This window comes from Arvicola amphibius, chromosome 7 (assembly GCF_903992535.2).
Source record: "Arvicola amphibius chromosome 7, mArvAmp1.2, whole genome shotgun sequence".
Classification (NCBI taxonomy): Eukaryota; Metazoa; Chordata; class Mammalia; order Rodentia; family Cricetidae; genus Arvicola; species Arvicola amphibius.
This window is the reverse complement of record NC_052053.1, coordinates 69,300,880-69,326,403: the sequence shown is the minus strand read 5'-3', so window position 1 is coordinate 69,326,403 and position 25,524 is coordinate 69,300,880. Positions and strand designations below refer to the sequence as shown.

Here is a 25,524-nt window from a genome sequence, read left to right as displayed (position 1 = left end):
TCTTCCAATGAGCGGCTGGAGTCCGAGTCGGCCACACCCAGCAGAAGCGAAGAGGAGGCGACGTGGCCGATTAATTAGCCAATCCGAAGTAGCAAGCTCCTCGAGTGGGGCAGAAGGCTCCCCTCGGCCCTCGCCGCCGATTGGTGGGCGGCAACAGGGGCGGGAACCTTGAGATGATTGGAGAAGGGCGGTACTGGGGAGGATACCACCCTCCGATTGGCTCGCGTTCCGAGCTACGGTTGCGGATTGGGCTCCGGAGCTGTCATCGCGCCGGCGGGCGGAGCGGGGTGGCGCCCTTTCTGGGCTCGGCGCGGGCGGTGGCGTGAGGGGCTCAGGCGGAGACATGTCCTCGGGGGTGGCCGCGCGTCGCGACGCTAAGAAGCTTGTGCGGTCGCCCAGCGGCCTGCGCATGGTGCCGGAGCACCGCGCCTTCGGAAGCCCGTTTGGCTTGGAGGAGCCGCAGTGGGTCCCGGACAAGGAGGTGCGTCCTAGCCCCGCGTCCAGAGCCAGAGCCTGGGCGTCTCCCGCCTCCGCCCGCGGGGCGCTCGGCCGCGGCTCCCGTACGGCTGTCCCCGCGGTCCGTGGGGCGGTTTCTTTTCCTCGGCGGTCATTGGCTGCGCGGTGCAGAGCCAGGGCGGTGGGGCAGCCGCCCTGTGGGCTGCGCGCAAGTGCGGGGCTGGAGTGGGTCTTTGGGGGCGAGGGCGAGGGAGTCGCCTCCACCTGCCTGTGCAGGTGCGGTGCCAGGTAGTTTGCAGTCTTCGGAGTTCTGACCTCTGCAAAGCTTGGCCACTTGGGAGAAAATGGGAGCACTTCCACATTCCATGCGAGTTTACTTCCGAGGGAATTAAATATGTTTAAAAAGCATCCTCGTTAAGTACTTAAAACTTTTTACTTTGATTTATTCGTGTGTGTTTGCGCCATTGCCCCAATGCCGTAGCGCGTGCATGTAGATTCAAGGTCCAATTGTGAAAGAGTTTTTTCTTCGCTGTGTGGGTCCCAGGGATGGAACTCAGGATTCAAGGACCATTTGTGGAAGAGAGTTTTCTTAGTGGGTCCCAGGGATGGAACTCAGGTCTCAGGTGTGGCCGCACATGCCTTTACTTCGTGAACCTTCAAAGTTGACTTTTGTAAGTTTATTCATTCATTCTTTTTCCGTAAAGTGGGTCCTTACTATATTATATAGCCCTGGCTATTCTGGAACTCACTACATAGATATGTAGACTAAGTGGGCCTCGAACTCACTGAGATCTTCCTCCCTCGGCCCCCTGCATGCTGGAATTAAAGGTATGCTCCACCATACCTGGCCACTTCCCAAGTTTTTAATGTTGGAATCTGTGCTCAAAGCTCTAATCAGCTGCTCCTATCCCCTATGGATCTTATCCACAAATGGGTGAGGCCCCCACAGCTTCTTAGAGCCAGGAACAGCCGGCATTGGGGGCTGGAGAACCCACCCGTGCAACCAGTAGCTGCCATTGGCTGTCCTTGCGGTGCCACCCCTCTCCCAACTCTGAAATTACTTGAGAGTCCCAAAGAGAAACTTCATGTCAGTACTCCTTAGAGTCCTGAAAAGGGGTGCAGACGATTGCTAGATGTGTCTCTGCCCTCCCTGGCCGTGCGATTTCAGCTCTGCATGTTACCTTTGCACTGAGTATCTGTACACACAGATTGTTCCCTTCTCTCATGTCTGTAAAGATAAGCGAGCACAACACCGAGTGCTCCTAACACCCAGCCTGGTCTATGTAGTGAGATCACAGCAGCCTGGGCTACATAGTGAGACACAGAAAGGGAGGGGGATAAGGTTGGGGGTGCAGCTACGAGGGTTTATGGCCAGTCTGGGCTATGTAGCTGTTGCTGGGGAGATGGCTTAGTGGGTAAAATTGCTTGCTGAGAATGCAGGCTAACTGTCTGCAGAGAGCCTAATAAAGCACGGATTGAAATGGGGGCACGTGGGGAGGCTGGTGGGAAAGTCCAGTTGGGGTGGGAAGCCATGCTTGTGGGAACAGGAGACGCTGAGGCCCTTGGGACAGTGTTCTCATTATTGCTAGGCCACTGGCTGTAGACTATCTTTCTCAAGATTTCTCCTCTTCTCCAAGGAGCCTTCAAGTTAAGGTGTTTTTACCCTATGAAATCTTTGCATGACACTTTATAATTCAGTGTTTCTGGTGCGTCCCCATAAAGTCTGGCCTGGCAGAAATGCCATGTCCGTGCCAAGATGGGAGGGGAGGTTCTCTGACAGGTGACTACCAAGGAGGGGGGCATGGGCTCTGTGACTGTCTCAGGTCAGGCAGAAAGGAGTGAGTGGGGCTAGCAGAGAGGGCGGGATGTAGGGGCAGGCTCCCACAGAACCAGAGAAGGTAGGGTGGAGAGGGGTTGCTCAGGAGGATGGAGGGAGAGTAGCTGCTCTACAGTCCAGTCAGGAATCAGGTCTTAGCGCCACTTGGCGCTTGAGAAGGCAATCCAGCCTTATGGGACAAAGAATGGGGATTTGGAGTGCCTGCCAAACCTGGCTTAGTGCTGAACTGGGTGGGGGTGGAGCTGTGCCTGTGATCTCAGCTGGTCCTGGGGGAAGGGTAGTTCTTGGCCTGACTAGGAAGAGCTGGGACTTCACAGTGTAAAGTTCACCTTGTGCTCTTCCAAAGGCTGCAGGAGCCTCCCTCCCTGTGTGTTCTAGCTCTGGGACCAATGGCTCTGTGACAGAGGCTTTTTCCATGGCTGAGATCAGTATAAATGTCAGGAGGAAGTCCCTGCCCTGCTTCCAGGCTGTAGCTAGTGTCTCAGTTTATTGTCTTGAGTTGTTTGGCAGCTCTGTGACTAGAAAACCCGAGAGGCATCACTCCCAGGCAAACTCACTTCTTCCTGTGTCTGTTCTTTGCTTTCCTGTCTTGTCTGTGCACTATATGCGGGCTTGGTGCCCGCAGAGGTCAGAAGAGGATATTGGGTCCCCTAGAACGAGCTACGAGCCACCATCTAAGTCCTGGGTACTGAACCCAGGTCCTCTGCAAGATCAGCAAGTGCTCTCAACTGCTGAGCTCCTGAGCTGTGTTTTTTTTTAAACAACACATTGGTGTATATGTGTTGTGTGTGTGTGTGACTAGAAGCCAGGCTTCAGTGTGTCTCCCTCAGTCACTCTCTGTCTTTACTTTTCCAGACGGGATCTCTCCCTGCATCTGGAGCTCAGCTCTTGGCTGGCTGCCCAGTGCACTCCAGGGATCTGCTTCTTTCCACCTGCCTGGTGTGGGGATTGTTAGTTGTATGTGGCTGTGGGCATGCTGGGATCTGAACTCAGGTCCCCATGCTTGTGTGGCAGGTGTTTTAGCCACTGAGCCATCTCCCAGCACCCCTTTTTAACTTTATCATTGTGTATAAGTGTATATGGTGTGTGTAGGCGTGTACACGTGCCTGCAGGTATGTATGTGCCACCCTGCACATGTAGAAGTTAGAGTAAAACTTTTTTTAGAGTCTACTATTATGCTTATTCCAGACCCTTCCTTTCTCTTTTTTAAAATTTATTCTTATTTTATGTACATTGGTGTTTTTGCCATGGGTGTGTTGGGTCCCCTGGAACAGGAATTACAGACAGTTGTGAGCTGCCATCTGGGTGCTGGGAATTGAAACCAGGTCCTTTGGAAGAGCAGTTGGTGCTCTTAACCACTGGGCCATCTCTCCAGCCCCAGAGGACAACTTTTGAGGGTCAGGGTCAGTTCTTTTCTTTTGCCATGGGGTCTGGGGTTGAACCCAGGCCTGGCAGCAAGCACTTTACCCTTTGAAGCTGTCTTGCTAGGCTCTCTCTTTTTTTTTGGGGGGGGGTACTGAGGCTCACAAAGTCCAGGTTGGTCTTTGATTTCACTTAGTAGTTTGAACTGGCTTTGAATTTGGGCTCCTTCTGCTTCGTCTCTAAAGTAGCTGCGGCCGCAGGCATGAGCCACTAGACTCAGCTAAACTGATTTGTGTGTTCCAGAGCCTGATGCACTGGCCCATGGGCAGGCAGCTCTACACAGTGGCAAAGAAGGGACAGTGGGGTCAGGGTTGTCTCATCCCCCCTTCCTCAAAGGGAGATAGATGTTTGTCTTAAATGTTTTTTTTTTAAAGTTTATTTCGTGTGTCTGAATGTTCGCCTGTGTGTATGTTTGTGCACCATGTGTGTACCTGGTGCCCACAGAGGTCAGAGGGGTCATTGGATCCCCTGGAACTGGAGTTACAAATGGTTGTGAGTCACCATGTATTTGCTGAAAATGAAACCCAGGTCCTCTGCAAGAGCAACGAGTGCTCTTAACCTCTGAGCCCTCCCCCTAGTCCTTAAACCTTGTTCTTTTTACAGTAACTTTCTTTAAACAGCTACTTCAGCTTCAGTATATTTTGAGGCTACATTCACCTGTGCTTTGCTGTCTGCTGTCAGACGTCCCTGAAGGTGTGCAGTGGACAGCTGGTTCCGAAGCGCTGGGGTGTTGGGTTGCTAAAGTGTGCATTGTGGAGGGAAGGCAGATTCCATCTTCCGATTTCTCTGCTCTAGGCTTGGTTTTCCCTGGACTCTTCTTGTTTCGTGCTGCTCAGGGCTGTCTCACTTAGCTGGAACACCTTCTGAGTGGGTGCCATGAGTCAGGCTTGGTGACCAGACCGGCAGTGAATCAGCAGCTGCTCTGGGACCTGATGCTGGGAAGGGCAAAGGTGGAGGTTTTCTGGGCGGACCCACTCTTACCTGTCCTCTCTCTTCATCCTTCCCTTTGTTTTCTGACTAACCAGTTTATTCCCCATCTCTGGAAGGTAGAAGCACAAGGCACCTTAGGGGCACAGGAAAGTATTGCAGCCTGTCCTGCCCACCTCATGAGTAGTGTCTGTCCTGGTGGGTTTGCCTGTCCAGCCTTAGGGTCATAGTCCACTCGTTGGGGTGACAGCTGTCAGAGTCCAGCCTCGATGGGATTCACACGTTCCAGAGTAGGGACGTTTGGATTAGAAAAATTAGTTAGAAGGAACAGAGATACGAAAAAATACAGACAGGATAGAACAGGGAGAACACTGGATACACTCATGTTTATTTTCTTATATTTTTGTTTGTGAGCCTAGCCTTTCACGGCTGAGCCATCTCTCCAGCCTGCCCAGGTTTAGTTTCTATCCGCTTATACACCCCAATCCAAAAATGGTTGAAGAAGGCAAAAGACTGCTTTAACATGGCACAAGGACAAGCAGAACAATTACTTGCTTCTATATTTGAGATATCGAGCTGCTATTTCCCGAGTTAAGCATTCCGATGTTTTAGGCAGGACATGCAGCAACTACACCTTAGACCAAGTTTTGTGTAGCTAGCCAAACCTCCTGTCTTATCCTTGAAGGAGCAGGTTCTCTGACCTTTGGTCAGGACGTCTTGTTTGTAGGCACTCCTTAAGTGAGACTTGTCAATCACTTTAACACAAGCTCAAACTCTCTGACCTTCAGTCAAGGTGGAGCGGACCACTTCTGTGGCCAGAGGCTCAGACAGCAGGTAGGTCTCCTGGGGACACTGCACTAGCTGATTCTGTCTCTGCCATTGGTCTCCTCTGTTTCTGGGCCATGCATGCATGGTCCCTAAGCTGCTGGCTGTAGGGGTTGTCTAGTCTGCTCCCGGGTCTCAGTTCTGGGGTCAGTGACCTGTAACAGAGGTCTGAGTGAGAAGCCTGCTGCAGACAGCTTTGCTGCCTGAAGAGAGGCAGTGGGTTTGGGGCTGTGTTGTAGTGCATCCTCTGGCTCCTGAAATAGCTGTGTCATGCACAGCAGAGGCCTCAAGGCCCAGAGAAGGGAGGAGCCGCAGGAGCTGGCTGGCTCCCCTGGTGTCGGCTCACCCCAGGCAGGCCCCTCACTGACTCTGCTGATTGATTATGTGGTAGGATTCAACTTTTACAGTTTTATCCGCTGTTGGTTCTCTGTTCTCTTTTCCTGTTAAACTGTTAGGCTGATAATTTGAAATTTCCTTTATTAATGAAATAACAGGAAATTATTTTGTTTAAAAATCTGTCCATTTTCTGAACAAGCACACTGGTTATTTTGTGTTGTGTTGTGTTTTGAGACAGTCTTAATATATATCTCAAGCTGTTCCCAAACTCACTACGTAGCAGTGAGTAGTAGCTTCGGGCTTGCAGTGATCCTCCTGCCTTGGGATTATAGACTAAGCTGGGAGTGTGGGGCTGAGGAGGGAAGCCAAGGAGCAGAGGGAGGTACAGGAAAGGCCTGTGACTGTGGGTGGTGGCAGAGGGTGAAGCCGCTTTTAGAAGGGAGGTGAGGAAACCTATATTGTATGCATTGCTGCCTTGGATGGACTCAGGAGAGGAAGCTCCAGGAGCCCCTGTGTTTTTGACCAGTCTGACAATGGGGTATTGCCTTTGGAGTTACCAGCCATTTGCTATTTCTTGTTTTTACATTTCTCTACCTATGTTTATTTTTTCCCACCTCTACTTTTTAAAAGAAAAAACCAGTGATGGTGGAAAATGAAAACAGAAGGGCTCTTTCTACCTTTTCAAACCTAGGTGTGGAAGACGCCAAAGACAGGATAGAGATATCTGTATTAAGAGGGTGCCAGAGAGGCCTAAGGTGTCCCTTGAATCCTGGGACCAAAGCCATCTTGAGACAAGTGGGGCTGTGAGGTAGGAGGAACAGGGATTCTAGAAGGGGCTGCAGGTTGTATGTACCTGCAGGGAAGACCCAGTACTCATGGGAGCCAAAGGCATCAGGGATGGGGTGGGCAGTATTAGCTGGAGGACCAGCCCGGAAGAGCTGGCAGGTCTGCCAGGGGAGCACAATTGGGGAGCCCAGTGATGACATCACCTCTCGGGCCAGGGGTTTGCTCACTCAGCGGTAAATGTGTCACACTGAATCCTAAATATTTTACTACAGCATGTGTGTATGTGTGTGCGCGTGTGTGCATGCTAGGTGTAGCAGAGTACATCTGATTCCCCCACAGCAGGGAGGCAGAGATAGGCAGATTGAGCCTGGGATCTCTGACCAGCTAGCTCAGCCTGATTGGCAAACTAGTCCACTGAGAGACCCTACCTCCAAAAGCACCCAGGGTTGACTTCTGATTTCCACATAGGAGCACTGTGCACACGCACCCTTCCCCCTGCCCCCCGCATTGGCCTTCTGCTGACCTGAATATAGCATACCACCATGCCATGTAAGCTGTTCTCTGATGGTCATGTTTTGTGTTCCAAGCTCCCTGAGGCCAGGGTGGCCAGGGACTATAAAATAGAGCTACTGTAAACAGAACTGCTGGTGCTGCAGCTTCCTTGTTCAGTCGCACTGTGACCACGGTGTAGTCCTTGTAATGGGCACGCGAGTCGTCTTCATAGCGTGTGGAGTGCTCGCCAGCTGACAACTGCTGACTGGCTTTTGGACGGCTCCAGAGACTGGGATGGGCCAGGCATGGCCTCCAAGGCAGGAAACCGGCATAAGAGCAGCGAGGCAACAAAATGCTTGCCGGCCACGGGATCTCAGAAACTAGAAGCTCTGTGTGGTGGTCCCATGGCGCTCACTGGAAGAACTTCAGGCAATCTTGGAAACTCTGGCCTTGCTGCAGTGATGCCCCCAAAGGGTCTCTGCCCTCCCACAGTGAAAGGACATTGAGCATGGCCCCAAGGACTCCTCAGAACCTGCAGAGGCGTGGTGCTGTTGGCCTCTGGTGGACCAGCTGAGAGGGCAGGCCTCCTCAGTCATATTGTCATCTACTCTAAGCAGCTACTCACCTGTGTTTTGTGGAGCACACGTGTCAGCCTAGCTGGGCACGTGATCTGTAGGTCCAGGTGTAAGAGAAGAGCTGCAGACTCTTAGGTGATGGCTCCGTGTTCTGTGCCCCTTCTCTGTGTGGGCATCTTCCATCCAGAGTCTGCCTGTGACAAGGCCAAGAACTGGGATAGGTGAGGCTCTCAGTGGGGCAAGGAGGAATCCTCAGAGAACAGTCTCTAGCACATGTAGGTGGTAAGGACCTCGGATTGGTGGGTGACTGGCCATTCAGGATGAGGTTCTATTCTGTGTGGTTCCAGCTTCACCCAGTCCTGATGGCCTGTGTGGCAGGAGGTACCTAGGGCCATGGTTCCTGTGTCCCTCCCCGCCTCTTGTCATGTTGCCATGACAGCCAAGCCCATGGTGGCCAGGCTGCAGCCGTACATGGCAAGCCTCTAATTGACCACACTGCTCACCAGCAGAGCCAGAGACTCATGAGTAGCTGCCCTGACCCCGTGCCAAGCATGCCAAGCTTTGTGAGATGGCACAGCCCTGTCAGTGCTGAGATCTGGAATGACCATTAGATGGAAAGGTCTTGGTCAAAATATGGCCCACTCAGTTTTTAATTTTTTTTGAATTTTTAAAAAGATTTCCTGAGAAGAGCAGGCCAGTGAGCCATCTCTCCAACCACATAATATGCCCACCTTCCCTCCTTCCCTCCCTCCCTCTCTTCTCTCTCTCTCTTTCTTTTTCTTTCTTTCTCTCTCGCTCTCTTTCTTTCTGACAGGGTCTCACCTATGTTGTAGTCCTGGCTGTCCTAAAACTCATCTTGTAGACCACGCTGGCCTCTAACTCACAGAAATCTGCCTGCCTCTGTCTCCGAGTGCTGGGATTAAAGGTGTGCGCCACCACTGCCAGCCCATTAACGCCATTTCTAATCCCATCTCTTTTGGTCTTCTCTGTCTTCCTTCTTGCTGGAAGGGAAAGGAAATTCTCCGCACTGGGAATCTCTTCTCACTGCCCATCTGTGGGTTCTCAACATTAGCATTCTTAGTTCCTCTCTTACAGGAAACTTCACTGCTTGTCACTTGTCACTACCTGCCACCATGGCTGATGCTCCCTGGCTTGGGGTGTACCCATCACTTCGCACACAAAGGGGCCATGGTCCAGCCTCACTGGCACCTTCAGAGGCTCGGGGAGCCCCTGTGTTCCAGGACTGTGGGTGTCGTGGCACATGGGGCTCAGGACAAGTCTGTCATCGCTCATCACATCAGTGACTTCATTCTCCTGGGCCAGAGCCCCTGAGTGTGAGTGGGAACACTCTGAGGGAAGCTGTCGGGTACCATCTCACACCCCAGCCCTAGCATGCAGGAGGCAAGTTCAGGTCAGAACCTTCCCCTGACCTGGGAGTTATGTGCTTTTAGAGTTGGCCGTCGATGGTCACCAGGCATTTTGTTCCAGGAAAATCACCTGTACGTGAGCATGATGTCATTCCAGCTGGGCACCGCAGACACAGCTGGAGTCACAGATTTCCAGTGACTGAACAGTGCTGTCCATGAGGCTCATGAGGCAGCATTCTCACCTGGGATACTTGGGCAGAAATGCTGTGCCCATCCTAGGATTCTAGTCCCAGGCTGGTTCTTTTTTGTTTTAATTGATATTTATTGAGCTCTACATTTTTCTCTGCTCCCCTTCCTGCCTCTTTCCTCCCCCCTTCAATCCTCCCCCAAGGTCCCCATGCTCCCAATTTACTCAGATCTTGTCTTTTTCTACTTTCTACTTCCCATGTAGATTAGAGCTATGTAAGTCTCTCTTAGTGTCCTCATTGTTGTCTAAGTTCTCTGGGATTGTATTTTGTAGACTGGCTTTCTTTGCTTTATGTTTAAAAACCACCTATGAGGGGCTGGAGAGATGGCTCAGCGGTTAAGAGCATTGCCTGCTCTTCCAAAGGTCCTGAGTTCAGTTCCCAGCAACCACATGGTGGCTCACAACCATCTGTAATGGGGTCTGGTGCCCTCTTCTGGCCTGCAGACATACACACAGATAGAATATTGTATACATAATAAATAAATAAATATTGAAAAAAAACCACCTATGAGTGAGTACATGTGATAATTGTCTTTCTGTGTAGATTTAAAGTTCTTGTCCTACAAGTCTTCCACTTGTTTGGTTAGAGTTACTCCGAGATATTTTATGCTGTTTGTGGCTATTGTGAAGGGTGTTGATTCTCTGATTTCTTCCCCAGCCCATTTATCATCTGTGTACAGGAGGGCTACTGATGTTTTTTAGTTAATCTTGTATCCTGCTACATTGCTGAAAGTGTTTATGAGTTGTAGAAGTTCCTTGGTAGAATTTTTGGGATCACTTATGTAGACTATCATATCATTAACAAACAGTGAGAGTTTGACTTCTTTTCCAATTTGTATCCCCTTGATCTCCTTTGGTGTCTTATTGCTCTAGCTAGGACCTCAAGAACTATACTGAATAGATATGGAGAGAGTGGACAACCTTGTCTTGTTCCTGATTTCAGTGGAATCGCTGGGAGTTTCTCTCCATTTAGTTTGATGTTGGCTGTTGGCTTGCTGTATATTGCCTTAATTATGTTTAGGTATGTTCCTTGTATCCCTGCTCTCTCCAAGACATTTATCATGAAGGGATGTTGTATTTTTTCAAATGCTTTTTTTGGCATCTAATGAGATGATCATATGGTTTTTAGTTTTCAGCTTGTTTATATAGTGGATTAGGTTGACAGATTTTCTTTTTTAAAAATATTTATTTATTATGTATACAATATTCTGTCTGTGTGTATGATTGAAGGTCAGAAGAGGGCACCAGACCCCATTACAGATGGTTGTGAGCCACCATGTGGTTGCTGGGAACTGAACTCAGGACCTTTGGAAGAACAGGCAATGCTCTTAACCTCTGAGCCATCTCTCCAGCCCACGTTGACAGATTTTCATATGTTGAACCATCCCTGCATCTGTGGGATGAAGCTGACTTGGTCATGGTGGATGATGGTTCTGATGTGTTCTTGGATTTGATTTGCTAGTATTTTATTTAGTATTTTTGCATCAATGTTCATGAATGAGATTGGTCTGTAATTCTCTTTCTTAGTAATGTCTTTCTGTGATTTGGGTATCAGGGTAATTGTAGCCTCATAAAAAGAGTTGGCAATGTTCCTTCTGTTTCTATTGTGTGGAATAATTTGAGAAGTATTGGTATTAGTTCCTCTTTGAAAGTCTTGTAGAATTTTGAGCTTTTGAGCTGAAACCATCTGGTCTTGGGCTTTTTTTTTTTTTTTTTTTTGGTTGGGAGACTTTTGATGACTGTGTCTATTTCTTCAGCAGTTATAAGTCTTTTGCTTATCTGGTCTTGATTTAATTTTGGTAAGTGATATTTATCCAGAAAATTGTCCATTTCCTTTAAGTTTTCCAATTTTGTGAAGCACAGTTTTTCAAAATATGACCTGATGATCTTCTGTATTTCCTCCATGTCTGTTGTTATGTCCCCCTTTTCATTTCTGATTTTGTTAATTTGGATATTCTTTCTCTGCCTTTTGGTTAGTTTGGATAAAGGTTTGTCTATTTTGTTGATTTTCTGGAAGAACAAACTCTTTGTCTTATTAATTCTTTGTATTGTTTTCTTTGTTTCTATTTTGATTTCAGCTCTCAGTTTGATTATTTCCTGCCGTCTAGTTCTCTTAGGTTAGTTTGCTTCTTTTTGTTCTAAAGTTTTCAAATGTTCTGTTAATTCACTAGTGTCCTAGGCTTATGAGCTTCATGTATCCGGTTAGCATGTCTTGTTTCATAGTTGAGAAAGAGGGCAGTGGTCCTTGCCTGCTGTATGCTCCAGAGTTCTAGTGTGGAGTGAGCAGCTCAGGCTGCTCTGGCAGATCTGTGAGTTTGTAGAGAGAATGTTCTTAAAGTCATGGTGACCCTTGGCATAATCAGCTGGTCCCCAGAGTATCTGAAGATGTATGTGTCCCCTGGGTCTGACAGCACTGGGTTATCTGGAGAAGATACTTTTTGTTGTGGATCTTGCTGTGAAATAGCACCTCTGAGCGGGATTTATACAGTGTGATTGGACTCGGGGGTGGAGAAACGTCAGCATGGCACAGATTCAGTGGAGTGCCCTGTCTGCGTCTGCAGCAGAGGAAGACAGGCAGGCACTGGGAGAGCAGTGAGCATTGCAACCACTACCTTAGCCCAGATCCTTCATGCCGTCCTAGTCTGTACCGTTCTTCCACCTCTGTATGTGCAAATTCCATGTGCCCAACAGCCCAGTCTCAGAACCTTCTGCTTCTCTCCTGTGTGTGTAAGCCTCGTGAGGACACGCCAGGCTACACTGGGCCTCCCATCCTGCTCTGCTCTAGCTGCTTCTCCCAGGCCCTAGCCAGGTGTGCATTCGGTCGGAATCAACTTTGTGGTCAGTTGTCTAGAGCCCGACTTCCTGAGGGCTTTTTCTTCTCCACACTTTCCTTTGTCTGTAAAGCAGGGTTGTCATACCCTTTCCTCAGCGAAGGTTATCGACTGCCGTGGAGTGTCATGTTCATCTACAGCACTGAACTTTGACTCCTGTCACAGGATGAGGGTGAAGCAGCCAGAAGGAGCGGCCCCTGCACCCAGAGTCTGAAGAATTCAAAGCCCTTCTGAATCTGAACTCTGCTCCAAAAGTCAAACTGTATGCCTTTGCACTCCACAAAGTATTTGCTATCAGGCTTCAGGCCAGGCCCCGTGTGGGACACCTGATCCCTAAAGCTGCTCTCCTGACTAATCTTCTGAGCTGGACACTGAACTCGGGCTGTCCTCCTTGTTGTTCCATAGTCTGCCTCTGCAGGCTGCTTCTGCTGGCAGAAAGTTGGCCTTCTTAGCAGCCTTACCTGGCACCTCTTGGCTCTGCCTCAGCAGTGAGCCAAGTGACACAGCTGGATTATAGTACTGTGTTATGTTCTCTCCTAGTGCCCAAGATGTATGCAGTGTGATGCCAAATTTGACTTTATCACCAGAAAGGTAAGCTGAGGCGGTGGTGGTGGTGGTGGTGGAGGTGGTGGAGGTGGTGGTGGAGGTGGTGGTGGTGGAGGTGGAGGTGGTGGAGGTGGTGGAGGTGGAGGTGGTGGTGGTGGAGGTGGAGGTGGTGGTGGTGGTGGAGGTGGAGGTGGAGGAGGTGGAGGTGGAGGAGGTGGTGGAGGTGGTGGTGGAGGTGGAGGTGTAGGTATGTGTAGGATGGGAAACACTACGATTGAGTTCTTTCTGGGGAAAGCCCAATTCCTCAGAGGAACTGGATCTTACAGGTCATTTTAATACCCTATTTCAGTTACTGGTGTAGCTCCCCAGATGAGTACTAAGTTCCCAAGGAGGCTCAGACACAGCCTGTGCTGGGCAGCAAGAAGTCAGAGGAATTAAGGGCTTGGGTTGTCATTGAGTGATTGAACGGCTCATCTAGAACGTACAAGGCCCTGGGTTCAAACCCTAGCAACACACATACACACGGGTCGGGTTGGGGGACTCTTTTGGTCCATTTTTCCCAAGTGAGGCTGAACTGTGGTGTGTTCATCCTGGGTACACACAGCTACAGATGCATTCAGGGGTGCTAGTGCATCTGTGTTGACTGCTCACTGTCCAACCTTCTCTCTCGTCAGCACCACTGCCGCCGCTGTGGGAAATGCTTCTGCGACAGGTGCTGCAGCCAGAAGGTGCCACTTCGGCGCATGTGCTTTGTGGACCCAGTGCGCCAGTGTGCAGAGTGTGCCCTGGTATCTCACCGTGAGGCTGAGTTTTATGACAAGCAGCTCAAGGTGCTCCTAAGTGGTAAGTGACAGCATGTCCACTTGCCATGCTTAAAATGTAGCCTGCTCCCAGATGGTGTGTCCTGCTGAAGGTGCGTGGTTGATCGGCAGTTATGATTCACCAGACAAGCTTTAATATATATAATTCAGTTTTAATAAAGGAAAGGAAAGGGAACTTACAAATCCAAGGTTCCAGCGAGGAGGGCAGGAAAACAAAGAGAGAGCGGGCCGCAGGCCCGCAAGATTTTATAAGTCAATATTAGCCTAAGGGGGACACGCCTAAGAGGGACACGCCTAAGAGGGACACGCCTTTAGACCAAGGGGGACACGCCTTTAAACCAAGGGGGACACGCCTTACAAAACAAGGTTTTGGGCTAGGCTTCCCCTTCATCTCCCCCTTTTGTCTAAATAAGACAGAACCAAACCAAATACAACTATATTCAATAGAAACAAATAATAAATATAAAATTACAAACAATATTAAGAAGAAACATATAACAAAAGTTTTACTAAGCATTCTATTTCAAGGAGTCTAAATAATGTAGAGGGTAACTACAATTATCTAATCTTCAACCCCATCAAAGATCTGAGAAGGGAAGTAATATTACTTAAGCAACCAGGAAGTACAAACAAGAAACTTCCAAAATGTGCAACAAATGACAGAGACAACTAACTACCTGGGCAGTCACCCAAAGTTTCGTTTTGCAATGTTGAGGCAACCAACTTTGGCTAAGGCCTAACACAACTGACATAACATTTTTCAAAGGCAAGGAACTTTTTGTAGAACTGTCCAACCCTGTCTTGGCAAGATAAGACAATCCTGTTTTTATCCATTTACGGATACTCTGAAACTCTGTCAGTGGTCGAGGTATGGGCTTTTTCTTTGCCTAAAGGCCACTTCTGCCAAGAAGACAAGCTCCCAGTGGAGTGTCTTTGGTGCTCAACATTCTCTCGGGAGTAGAGTGGTGTTGCCAGGAGTGATTGTGTCTCATAAGTATCAAACTCTAGGTTAGATTAAAGGCCATGTTCTACAGCTCTTCAAAGAGGTCGAAGATTATACTATCTATACTAAATATAATTTCTATGTATCTAAAAAACCTGAAAAACAACTGTGCAATAAATGAGGACAATATCCCCAAACGTAAACAATGTCATTATACAAATAATATCAGAGGTAGAAATGTACATTGCAATATGATAAATATCTCAATATAACAATTGTTTTAAACAGAGGTAGAAGCATACTCTCATACAATAGAGGTAGAAGCATACTCAAATACAATGTTCAATATACAAGAATCAACACCAATGCAATTTTCTAATAACAATAATTCACAAATACTAATCATCCCATCAAACCAGGTAATTCCCCCCCCCTTTTTTTTTCATAAACACCCCTGAGTCCATATAATACCTCCCCCATCCCCTCAACCCTATACCATCTACTAAATGATGTCCCTAAACCAGAGGGCAAACTCTGTTGGGAGAGGGGGCGTCGTCCTCTAAGATTGCTTCTAGCTGACATGGGGGCGACGTTCTTCTCAGGGGGTTCCATGAAAGCAAATGATGGTAAAATTCCCAGAATAACATTTTGTCGAGGAAATTGTAACTAGCCTCTGAGTGTTTTGAGGAGGTCCGGCCAGAGTGTTGTCAAAATTGTACACCATTTGAAACTGTCTTGTGTAGTTGGTACCAAAAAAAAAAAAACCAAAAAAAGGTCTAATTTTAGCGCTATTAAAAAACATGACGTCATAGTAACCAGGTGAAATTGATGTTGTGGGGCCCCATCTTCATCCTGGAAACTTCAAAGATTACTGAAGGAAAATTTGTTGTTTGTTACAGGAAAGGTAAACATTATCTACAAAGACATATACAGACATATATATTCGATGGAAGGTATAATAAAGACAGATATGAGGAAAGGCAAAGAAAGTTTATCAAGTATCATCATCATCATCATCATCATCATCATTATCATTATTATTATTATTATTATTATTATTATTATTATTATTCTGTCCCATTTCATGGCTCCTGACCTGAGACAGAAACTCTGAGATATCTCTTATAAACAGGCTTGGAATTGAAGAAGGACTGAGCCATAGTCCAACTCCAAAACCAGCTCTATATACATATAAATAAAGGCACAGTATATATGTAAAAAAAAATGTTTTATACTTACTAAACATATTCGGGTTCTGTGTTGATCCATATTAGGTTGTAACTAGTGTCCATGCATCAGTATTTAAATATCCAGGGTCCCTTAAGTTCTTTGAAGATGAGTGGTTTCCTGTGGAGATAAGAAAAGAACCCTGCCCCCAACCTATATGCTTTTCTTACCATCAGTATGATCATCATCCTTGTGAATGAATTATTTTTCTTTTCCAAGGGGCTTCTTCTCTTCAAACCGAACCTTTATTAATTTTGACGGTATCCACAATTTTTCCTCTCCTGTGGAGACAAGAGCAAAACCCCTTCCCCAACGCAGCACATCTCCTGGCTTCCACTGCGAGGTCAGCACATCCTTGAAATAAACTGGTTGATTTAATTCAGCAGACTTTTCCATTATCCAATGTCTTTCTGCAGCCGTTGTCCCCTTCTCATTAGCGTTGAGAAAATTCAAGGTTAATAAAGCACTATGTAACCTATTTCTAGGGGTATTTTCCACCCCTTTCTGTTTGTTTAACATGTCCTTTATAGTTCTATTTGATCTTTCTATGACTGCTTGACCTGTAGGATTGTATGGTATACCTGTAACATGCTTAATATTGTAATAAGCAAAAAACTGTTTCATTTTCCTAGAAACATAAGCTGGACCATTATCCGTCTTTATTTGTGTAGGTATACCCATGATGGCCATAACTTCTAATAAATGAGTGATTACTGAATCAGCTTTTTCTGAGCTTAAAGCAGTTGCCCATTGAAAACCTGAATAAGTGTCAATGGTGTGGTGTACATATTTTAATTTGCCAAATTCTGCAAAGTGAAACACATCCATCTGCCAGATTTCATTCCTTTGAGTGCCCTTTGGATTAGCCCCTGCAGGCAGTGGTGTTTGGTTATAAAAAGAGCAAGTAGGGCATTTCTTTACAATTTCCTTAGCTTGTTGCCATGTAATAGAAAACTCTTTCTTCAAGCCTTTGCTATTGACATGATGTTTTTTATGAAATTCAGAGGCCTGCAGCACACTACCAATCAACAATTGATCAATTTCTGCATTACCTTTTGCTAGAGGACCTGGCAGACCCGTATGGGATCTGATGTGTGTTATATACATAGGGCAAAGCCTGTTCCTGATCATGTCTTGTACCTGGATAAACAATGAGGTTAGTTCTGTATCATCAGGTATAAATTCAGCAGTTTCAATATGTAAGATTACTCTTTCTGCATATTGTGAATCAGTAACTATATTAAGCGGTTCTTTAAAATCCCTTACCACCATAAGAATGGCATATAATTCTGCCTTCTGGACAGAATCATAAGGGCTTTGTTCCACCTTACTCAAATCTTCTGATTTGTAACCTGCTTTCCCTGATTTATTAGCATCAGTATAAAATGTACGTGCTCCAGTTATTGGAGCATCACGGATGATTCGGGGGAGAATCCAAGAAGTTCTCTTTATAAAGTTAAGCCTCTTGCTTTTCGGATAGTTGTTATTGATTTCTCCCAAAAAATTAGCGCAAGCTCTTTGCCATGGTTCGTTATCTTCCCACAATTTTTTTAGTTCATCAGCAGTGAAAGGAACTATAATTTCTGCTGGGTCTATGCCTGCTAGTTGACGAAGTCTCAATTTGCCTTTTATAATTAATTCAGAGACTTTTTCCACATAAGTTTTTATTTTCTTACTTGGTTTATGTGGTAAAAAGATCCATTCTAAGATAATATCATCTCTCTGCATTAAAATTCCTGTAGGAGAAATTTTGGAAGGCAATATGACGAGAATACAACTGAGCTCTGGATTCACCCTGTCCACATGTGTCTCTTGTAATTTCTCTTCAATCATTCTCAGCTCCTTTTCTGCTTCAGCTGTTAATTCTCTGGGACTGTTTAAGTCTTTTTCACCATCCAAGGTTTTATTTAAATGAATTATCATATCAGGTGTTATGCCAACAGCTGGTCGTAAGCTTGAAATGTCTCCTAACAACCTTTGAAAGTCATTGAGAGTCCGTAACCGATCTCTCCTAATTTGTGCTTTTTGTGTCTTAATTTTTTGTAAACCTATTTTATAACCTAGATAATTAACAGAATCTCCTCTCTGAATTTTTTCAGGAGCAATCTGCAATCCCCATTTAGGTAAAAGTATTTTTACTTCTTCAAACAGTCTTTCTAAAGTAGCCATGTTTGAATCAGATAACAGAATATCATCCATGTAATGATAAATTATCGACTTGGGAAATTGCTTGCGTATTATTTGCAATGGTTGATTTACAAAATATTGGCACAGGGTGGGAGAGTTCAACATGCCCTGTGGGAGGACGGTCCACTGGTATCTCCTTGTAGGTTGAGAGTTATTATAAGTAGGCACTGTGAAGGCAAACTTTTCTCTGTCCTTTTCTTGTAAAGGTATAGTGAAGAAACAATCCTTTAAATCAATTACTATGAGAGGCCATCCTTTTGGTAATAAAGATGGCAGAGGAATTCCAGATTGCAGAGAGCCCATAGGTTGAATAACCTTATTGATAGCCCTGAGATCTGTCACCATTCTCCACTTACCAGATTTTTTCTTAACAACAAATACAGGAGAATTCCAAGGGCTGGTAGATTCTTCTATATGTCGAGCATCTAATTGCTCTTGTACCAGCTGTTCTAAAGCCTGCAACTTTTCCTCAGCTAAAGGCCATTGCTTTGTCCATATTGGTTTCTCAGTCAACCATTTTAGAGGCAGTGCTGTTCGTATCTCTGAAGGGCCATCAATTGCTTTGCATTCTTGTACAGCCCGAACAGCCGGTTTCCGCCTTCTGTAATATCTTTTAATATTTCCCTCGGTGATATAGGCTCTAGAAGCAGCAGGAATGTTAATTTGGGTATTCCATTGCTGCAACAGGTCACGGCCCCATAAATTCACTGCAATATTGGCTACATATGGCCTTAATTTTCCTATTTGTCCTTCTGGCCCTATGCATTCAACCCATCTCGTGCTCTGCTTTACTTGAGATAGGGTTCCAATTCCCAGGAACTGAACATTTACATCCTGAAGAGGCCAATACGGATGCCAAGATTCTGGAGTAATGATACTTACATCCGCACCTGTGTCCAGTAGGCCAGTAATAAAAACGCCATTTACACATACTCTTAACTTTGGTCTTTGTTCATTTATAAAAGTCTGCCAAAATACACGTAACTCATCTTTCAGGCCATTTTTGCTTTTAACAGCAGGCATGGGGCTTTCTAATTTTCTTGATGAGGCATGTTCTCGGCAGTAACCGGAAATGACTGGACCACATTCGCCATGGGGGCCTGCGAGAGGCCCCCCATTGAGTTTCCCAGTGGCAACAGGTTGCCTTGTCTATCTCTTGTTGACCTGCACTCGTTTGTCCAGTGTCTGCCTTTTCCACATCTCCTACATATACCTGAAGGCTGAGTCCTCCTACGTCTGTTATTTCTAGAAGAGGCATTATTATTATTATTATTGTTGTTGTTGTTGTTGTTGTTGTTGTTGTTGTTATTATTATTATTATTATTTCTGAAAATCCGTTGTCTGCAATTCCTTTTAATATGTCCCATCTTGCCACAATTAAAACATTTGGTAACTTGATGCCTCCTTTTTGCATTAGAAATTGCTTCTTCGACCCATGCTTCAGTGCCATAGTCAAATGATTCAACATTCATTGTATGTAAGACCCATTCGTCCAAGGGCGCTGATCTCATCTTTAAAGGCCCCAGGATCCTTTTACACTCCACATTGGCATTCTCATAAGCCAAAGATTCAATTATTATACGTCTTGCTTCTGGGTCAGATATCCCTATCTGTACAGCTTTAGTTAGCCTTTGTAAAAAATCACTAAAGGGTTCTCTCTGACCCTGTTTAACTCTGATATATGATTCCAGTCTCTGTCCTGGGTCTTGAACCCTGTCCCAAGCCTTTAAAGCTGCTGTAGTACATATGGATAAGGTGTGTTCATCATAATTCGCTTGTTCCAGAGGATCGGAGAAAAGTCCTTCACCTAGAATTTGATCTAGGGAGATCTCAATTCCCTTTGCTCTTTCCTGCTGTTCTAAAAGTTTAGCCTCTTGTCTGAACATGCATTTCCAATTTAATTGTGACCCACTCTCTAGAACAGCTGATACTAATTGTACCCAATCATGAGGCGTTGCCTTATTGCTTATAGACCAAGTTTTGAGCATCTCTCTAACAAAGGACGAATGTAGCCCAAAGTTCATAATGGCTTGTTTAATTTCTTTGAGATCATTCATACGGACGGGTTCCCATGTATATTCCTTGATGACTTTAGGGTTTTTGGAACCAGTCACCTTTTCTGACGTTACTATTGGAAAGGCAGGTAGAACTTTACGGAAATTATCCCGGAGAGTTTTACTCATTGACGGAGTTAAATTTCGCCTTTGTACCGTTTGCTCCTGTTCTATAATTTCCTCAATCTTTTCTAATCTGCTTACTATTGCCTTCTGTAAGGCCTGGATCTCCTGTCCAGAATTATGCTCCAAGGCCTTCATGGAGGATTCCAAAACATGAAGTTTGTCCAGTAGAGTTAGTGTCTCATCCTTGGATAGAATTTTCATGGCCTGAATTGTGCCTTCTTGTATTGACAATCTGTCAGCCAATCTGTCATATCCTTTAGACAAAGTCCGATTTTCACATTCAGCAGTTTTAATTCTCTCTGATAATGTTTCAGACAGGGACTGAAGTTTACGATCCAAATCAGCTGTTCTCTCCTCCGCAGCAATGAGTCTCTCCTTAATATCAGACTGTAGTTTTTCTAAATTTTGCTCATTTGACCGAGTCATATCAGACAAAGCCTTATTCCCTTCCTTGAGACCTTCAAACTCTTTCTTGGTGTCCGTCTGAATTGTTTTTGCAAATACCTCGACCGACTTAAAGTTGTTACTCAAAACAGTTGTGCCCTTTCTTAAGCATTCAACCTCTGACCTAAGAATCCTGGTTTCATTCTGTAAGGACTTTATCATTTTTCTATTTTCAAACCATGTAAGGGAGAAACCAAATACGAGAAAAATTGCAAGCCCTATAAACATCCAAGTTATGGGAATATCATATGTATCCTGTAATATTTCTACCATAGTACAATTAAATAGACTGCAGAAGCTTTCAACGGTGATATGGTCAGACATTTTTTTTTTTTTTTTTAATCAAAAGAAATTTTACCTGAAATGACCGTTCCCTGCCAGTAGGTCGCTAGGGCAATAACCGCTCGGCCAAACCGAGTCACACACACGTCCTTTGCTCCGTACAAGCGGGGCTGGGACAGGCTAGTCTGGGAAACTGCTCTGAAGCAATCAAGAGCCCAAGGCCGAATCCTTGCCACGCAGTGTGGGAACTGGAGCTGAAGGCTCCCAAATGCCCGAGTTGGACGCCAAATGAAGGTGCGTGGTTGATCGGCAGTTATGATTCACCAGACAAGCTTTAATATATATAATTCAGTTTTAATAAAGGAAAGGAAAGGGAACTTACAAATCCAAGGTTCCAGCGAGGAGGGCAGGAAAACAAAGAGAGAGCGGGCCGCAGGCCCGCAAGATTTTATAAGTCAATATTAGCCTAAGGGGGACACGCCTAAGAGGGACACGCCTAAGAGGGACACGCCTTTAGACCAAGGGGGACACGCCTTTAAACCAAGGGGGACACGCCTTACAAAACAAGGTTTTGGGCTAGGCTTCCCCTTCATCCTGCCCTCCTCCTCTACTTTCTTTCGGACCTAGAGATGGAAATGTTCTAAGATGTTGGTCTGATTTACTGGGCAGTGCCACCAGATGGACAAGGAGCCTGGCTCAGCAGCATCTTCTGCAGACGGAAGGCTGTCACTGGTAGTTGAGTCTGTGTGGCCGTGGTCCTCAGAGGCTTGGAGACAAGCCGCAACAGGTGCATGTGCTGGTTCGGAAGCACATCCAAGGAGCACGAGGGAGAAGGGAGTTCTCTGGGGGTGGGGCCTACCTCCTACAGCTCCGTAAACAGCACAGCCTCTTACAGCTGCAGGCCTGTGTGCATCCCACAGCCAAGGGCCAGCCTCTTCCCTGCCAGTTGGTCTTGCCCAGTCTGCTCCGGAGTTGTCTGATCTGGGACTTGACAGTGACAAGTAACAAATTCACAGCTCGGTGTGCCTAGCAGTGCATTTCTATGTGGATGGCTACATTATGTCTGTGCACCATGTGTCTGCCTTATGCCTAGAGAGGTCAGAAGAGGACGTCAGTTCTCCTGGAACTAGAGTTACAGGCAGTTCTAAGCCACCATGTGTGTGCTGGGAATTGAATCTCAGTCCATTGAGAGAACAATGCTCTTAACCACTGAGCCATTCTCCAGTCCCAAGTGGTGTTTTTTAAGCTTTTGAGATCTTTAATTCATTATTGCTTTTTTGCCTGACTGAAGGGGACCCTTAACACAAAGCTGTTGTGTGTGTCAGCCTGTCCTCTCCCATCTGGTAATGGAGGAAGAAGGCTTTTCTGGCCTGAGCGCATAGGGGCCAGGAGATAAAGCAGCAGGTCCTGTGTAACCAGTTTGGTTTTGTCTTCCAAGGAGCTACCTTCCTTGTTACTTTCGGGGACTCAGAGAAGCCTGAGACTATGGTTTGCCGTCTTTCCAACAACCAGAGGTAAGAGGCAGTGTTCCACTGGCACTGGGCAATACTGTCCCAGGCTTCAGGCCTCAGTCTCATGACACTTGTTTGTTATAGGTGCCTGATTCTGGACGGGGACAACCATCACGAAATTGAGATTGCACATGTCTGTACTGTGCAGATTCTCACAGAAGGCTTCACTCCTGGAGGTACATGCCTTTCCTGAGCAGGAGGGTCTCTAGTACCGATATGGGCAACAGGAGGTACTGCACTTGGTCCCAAGATGGTCTTCCATGCTCTTCACTGGGACTTGTGTTAAGTCTAACTTTAGAACCCACCGGGGCGGGGGGAGGGGTAATGAGAGGAGATTGGCCTGATGTGCCCATGGCATCCTGTCACTGAGATCGCCTTACTTGGTGTAGATGGACTCCAAATGCAGTATCTGAGACTCCAGACACCGTCTGTGGTGGGGGCTGATGCGGAGCCTCCCCTGCAGGCATCTGTGCAGCCAAGGCCCTTGGTGAGCTTCAGTCTTAGCTCGACCCCACTGGTGAACTGCACATCGCACATTCTGAACCTGCAGATTTGACCTAATGCACCTTGCTTTCCATTTTCTGAATGACTCTCGGTTGTTTCTTCTTTGCGCTGCCTGCCTACCTTCTTCAAGTAGAAAAAGACATTCACACTTACACCAGCCTCCTGGGGAGCCTGCCTGCCTCTGAAGGTCAGCCTCCACCCTCCCTGGGTCACTCCTCCCAGCATGCTGTGGTATTTGTTCCTCCTCTAGCCCCTTTGCTTCTGTCCCTTGGGGTGGATTCTGAGATTTAGGTTCATTTCTTTTAAGAGAAGCACTGGGTCCAATATATGAATCTCTAAAGCGTATGTGGAAATGTCGTGAAGCATCAAGTGTGTTTGCTTGGTTCTTTCCCGGGGAGAAGTTTTTCAAGAGCCAACAAGCCAGCCCGCAGTGGGCGTGGCCACTGTGTAGGTAGTCTTTGCTGAGCAGGCACCAGGCATATGCAATGGGCAGCAGTTTTCATCACTGCACCCCGTAGCTTGCCTCCAGGGATCCCTGGCTCTCAGTTCCTCCATCTCAGTCTCTTGAAGGCAGTGGTAAGAAGGCCCCAGCTAATGGAGTGCAACAAGGAGGCGCACGAAGGGTTAAACTGGTTGAAGATGCCCTAGTGCCAAGGGCAGGGTCACCAGGAAGTCTAAAGGTCAAGAATGTCTGCATGTGTATGCCCATGCACAGGCCTAGTGCCTTTAGACAGCAGAGCAATCTGTTGGATCCCTAGGACTGGAGCTACAGATGGTTGTGAGCCACCATTTGTAGGTGCTGGGAACTGAACCCAGGTCGTCTGCAAGAGCAGAACGTACTCTTAACTGGAGAACCATCTCTCTAGCCCCCATGGCGGGGCTAAAATTTTGATGGCCGTGCAAAGCACAAACCAGCCACAGCCAATAGTTGCCATAGCCACGTTTCAGAACATTTTTATTTACGAAAGCTGATGGTAGACAGCCCAGATAGAAAGTTCTGCAACAGCTTGGTAGGGCAGCCCGGGGCCTTCAAGGGCATTTCTAGGCTTTTGAATTGGAACATAATTCAGAAAACCTTTGGGTGGACCCAGCCCTCTCAGCCAGAGCTTTTGCAGGCAAGGAAGTCAGGCCTTTTCCTGGCTATGGTATGTATACTCAACTCACCCCACAGGCTAGTAAATTAATGTCCGATTAGAGGTGGGTCATTTCTCAAAATGTTTTCCTTCTGGTCACCATGAGAAGGCTAGAAACCATGACTGACAGAACTGATCTATGCTTCAAGTGGCTTGTGCCTAGGGCAGAGCTTAAATTCAAATCATTATGCTTAGAGCAGCTGGTCATAGCCCAGAGATGGAGCTGTGGCTTGGCAGCGTTCTCCATGGGATCCTGTGAGCCATGAAGAATGGCACTTGACAGGGTAGTGTGGCATCGCTTCTGCATTAACAGCCTGCTCAGCTATGGTCTCCACCAGTGAAGCCAGGGCTGATGTAACTATCTGCTTGGTTTATCTTCTGATGGCCAGGCTATTCCTAAAGTAGGTTCTGTACTTCACTGCTACAGATATGTAGAGCAGTTCTGTTCCAGTTGTGTGTGTATGTGTGTACGTGTATATGTATACACACGCATGTATGCATGTGGTTTCTCTTAAGGTTGGAAGGAGAATGCCATGGATATATAAGGTTTAGCAGCTTCCAGACTGCTGGAAAACAGGACTATGTAAAAGCTCAGTGAAATGGTACCATTAGTTTACCCCATTTCTGTGCACATGGGGTCTTTGCAGAAGCAGGGGCTAGTATCATTTACCACTGCATGTTTCTAACAAGGCTGCTTCTTGAGCACACAGGGCACTTGGGTCTCACATGACACCCCATCTCCCTCTTCCAGCAGGCAGCACTCGAGCCACAGGCATGTTCCTGCAGTATACAGTGCCAGGGGCAGAGGCTGCAACACAGCTGCGGCTGATGGCTGGAGAGGATGCAAATGGCAGCAAGAGGCAGGCAGCAGCATGGCTGGCGGCCATGCACAAGGTACCAAGAGCGGGGTTGGGGAGGCTGAGCCCATGGAATTCCCAAAAGGTTGTCACATAGCTGGGACACCTCTAGTTACTCCCCTGAAAAGCACATAGGCTCATCTGTGATCAGGCCCAGAACCAATAATGCTTTATGATGTTCTACAGGCTACCAAGCTCCTCTATGAATCACGAGACCAGTAACTGCAAGGGAACTGAGCTCAGCACAGGTTACAAAGTCCAAGCTGCTTGCCCTGCTTGAGCACTCAGGGCTCTGCTGTGTGTGTGCTTGGAAATGCAATTCAAGTATCTGGAAGCAGAGTGTTCACTCACCTAGTGCAATATGTACACAGTTGATTAACGCTTTAAAGAGCTTATGTTGTAGTGTATTGCTGGTACTTATCAGGGTTGGGAGAAACTGCACTACAGTACTAAATCAGTTTTAATATAACCTGTACCATGTTTATAAGTTCCCAGGTTTATAAGAGATTTTTGGCCCTGTTCCCACAGAAACAAACTAGGCGGTGGTCACTCAGGCCCCTACTTTAGCGTTGGACCCTGCCTATCTCCATTTACAAAGCCTTAGCCTGTTTATGACTCCACTTACCTTGTCACTTAAGGGAGTCATCACAAGCTTCTGTGTTTTCTACTTTGCACTATTTCACTTTAGTAAAATGACTGTACAGTAATTTGTATATAAAATGTATGATTAAAACTTATTTTGAAAGTACACAGCAGGCTCTGGCCTCACTTTGTCCAGCTGTCCTGCG

At 46.6% G+C, this 25,524-nt stretch overlaps 1 protein-coding gene across 6 annotated transcripts; it reads left to right on the top strand.

The window, feature by feature from the left end:
* Nucleotides 1-288: 288 nt before the first annotated feature.
* Zfyve21 (zinc finger FYVE-type containing 21) lies at nt 289-25,484 on the top strand. Of its 6 annotated transcripts, none has more exons than XM_038337643.2 (8): nt 289-481; nt 12,642-12,692; nt 13,322-13,490; nt 22,170-22,245; nt 22,327-22,418; nt 22,877-22,933; nt 24,634-24,773; nt 24,923-25,484. In XM_038337643.2, the coding sequence occupies exons 1-8, from the start codon at nt 344-346 to the stop codon at nt 24,956-24,958; spliced, it is 759 nt and encodes a 252-aa protein (XP_038193571.1). In that variant the 5' UTR covers nt 289-343; the 3' UTR covers nt 24,959-25,484. The 6 variants fall into 6 exon arrangements, with proteins under 6 accessions (XP_038193571.1, XP_038193572.1, XP_038193570.1 ...); XM_038337644.2 differs by having other exon boundaries at nt 290-481; nt 22,880-22,933; XM_038337642.2 differs by having other exon boundaries at nt 290-481; nt 22,880-22,933; nt 24,631-24,773.
* The last annotated feature ends 40 nt before the right edge of the window (nt 25,485-25,524 follow it).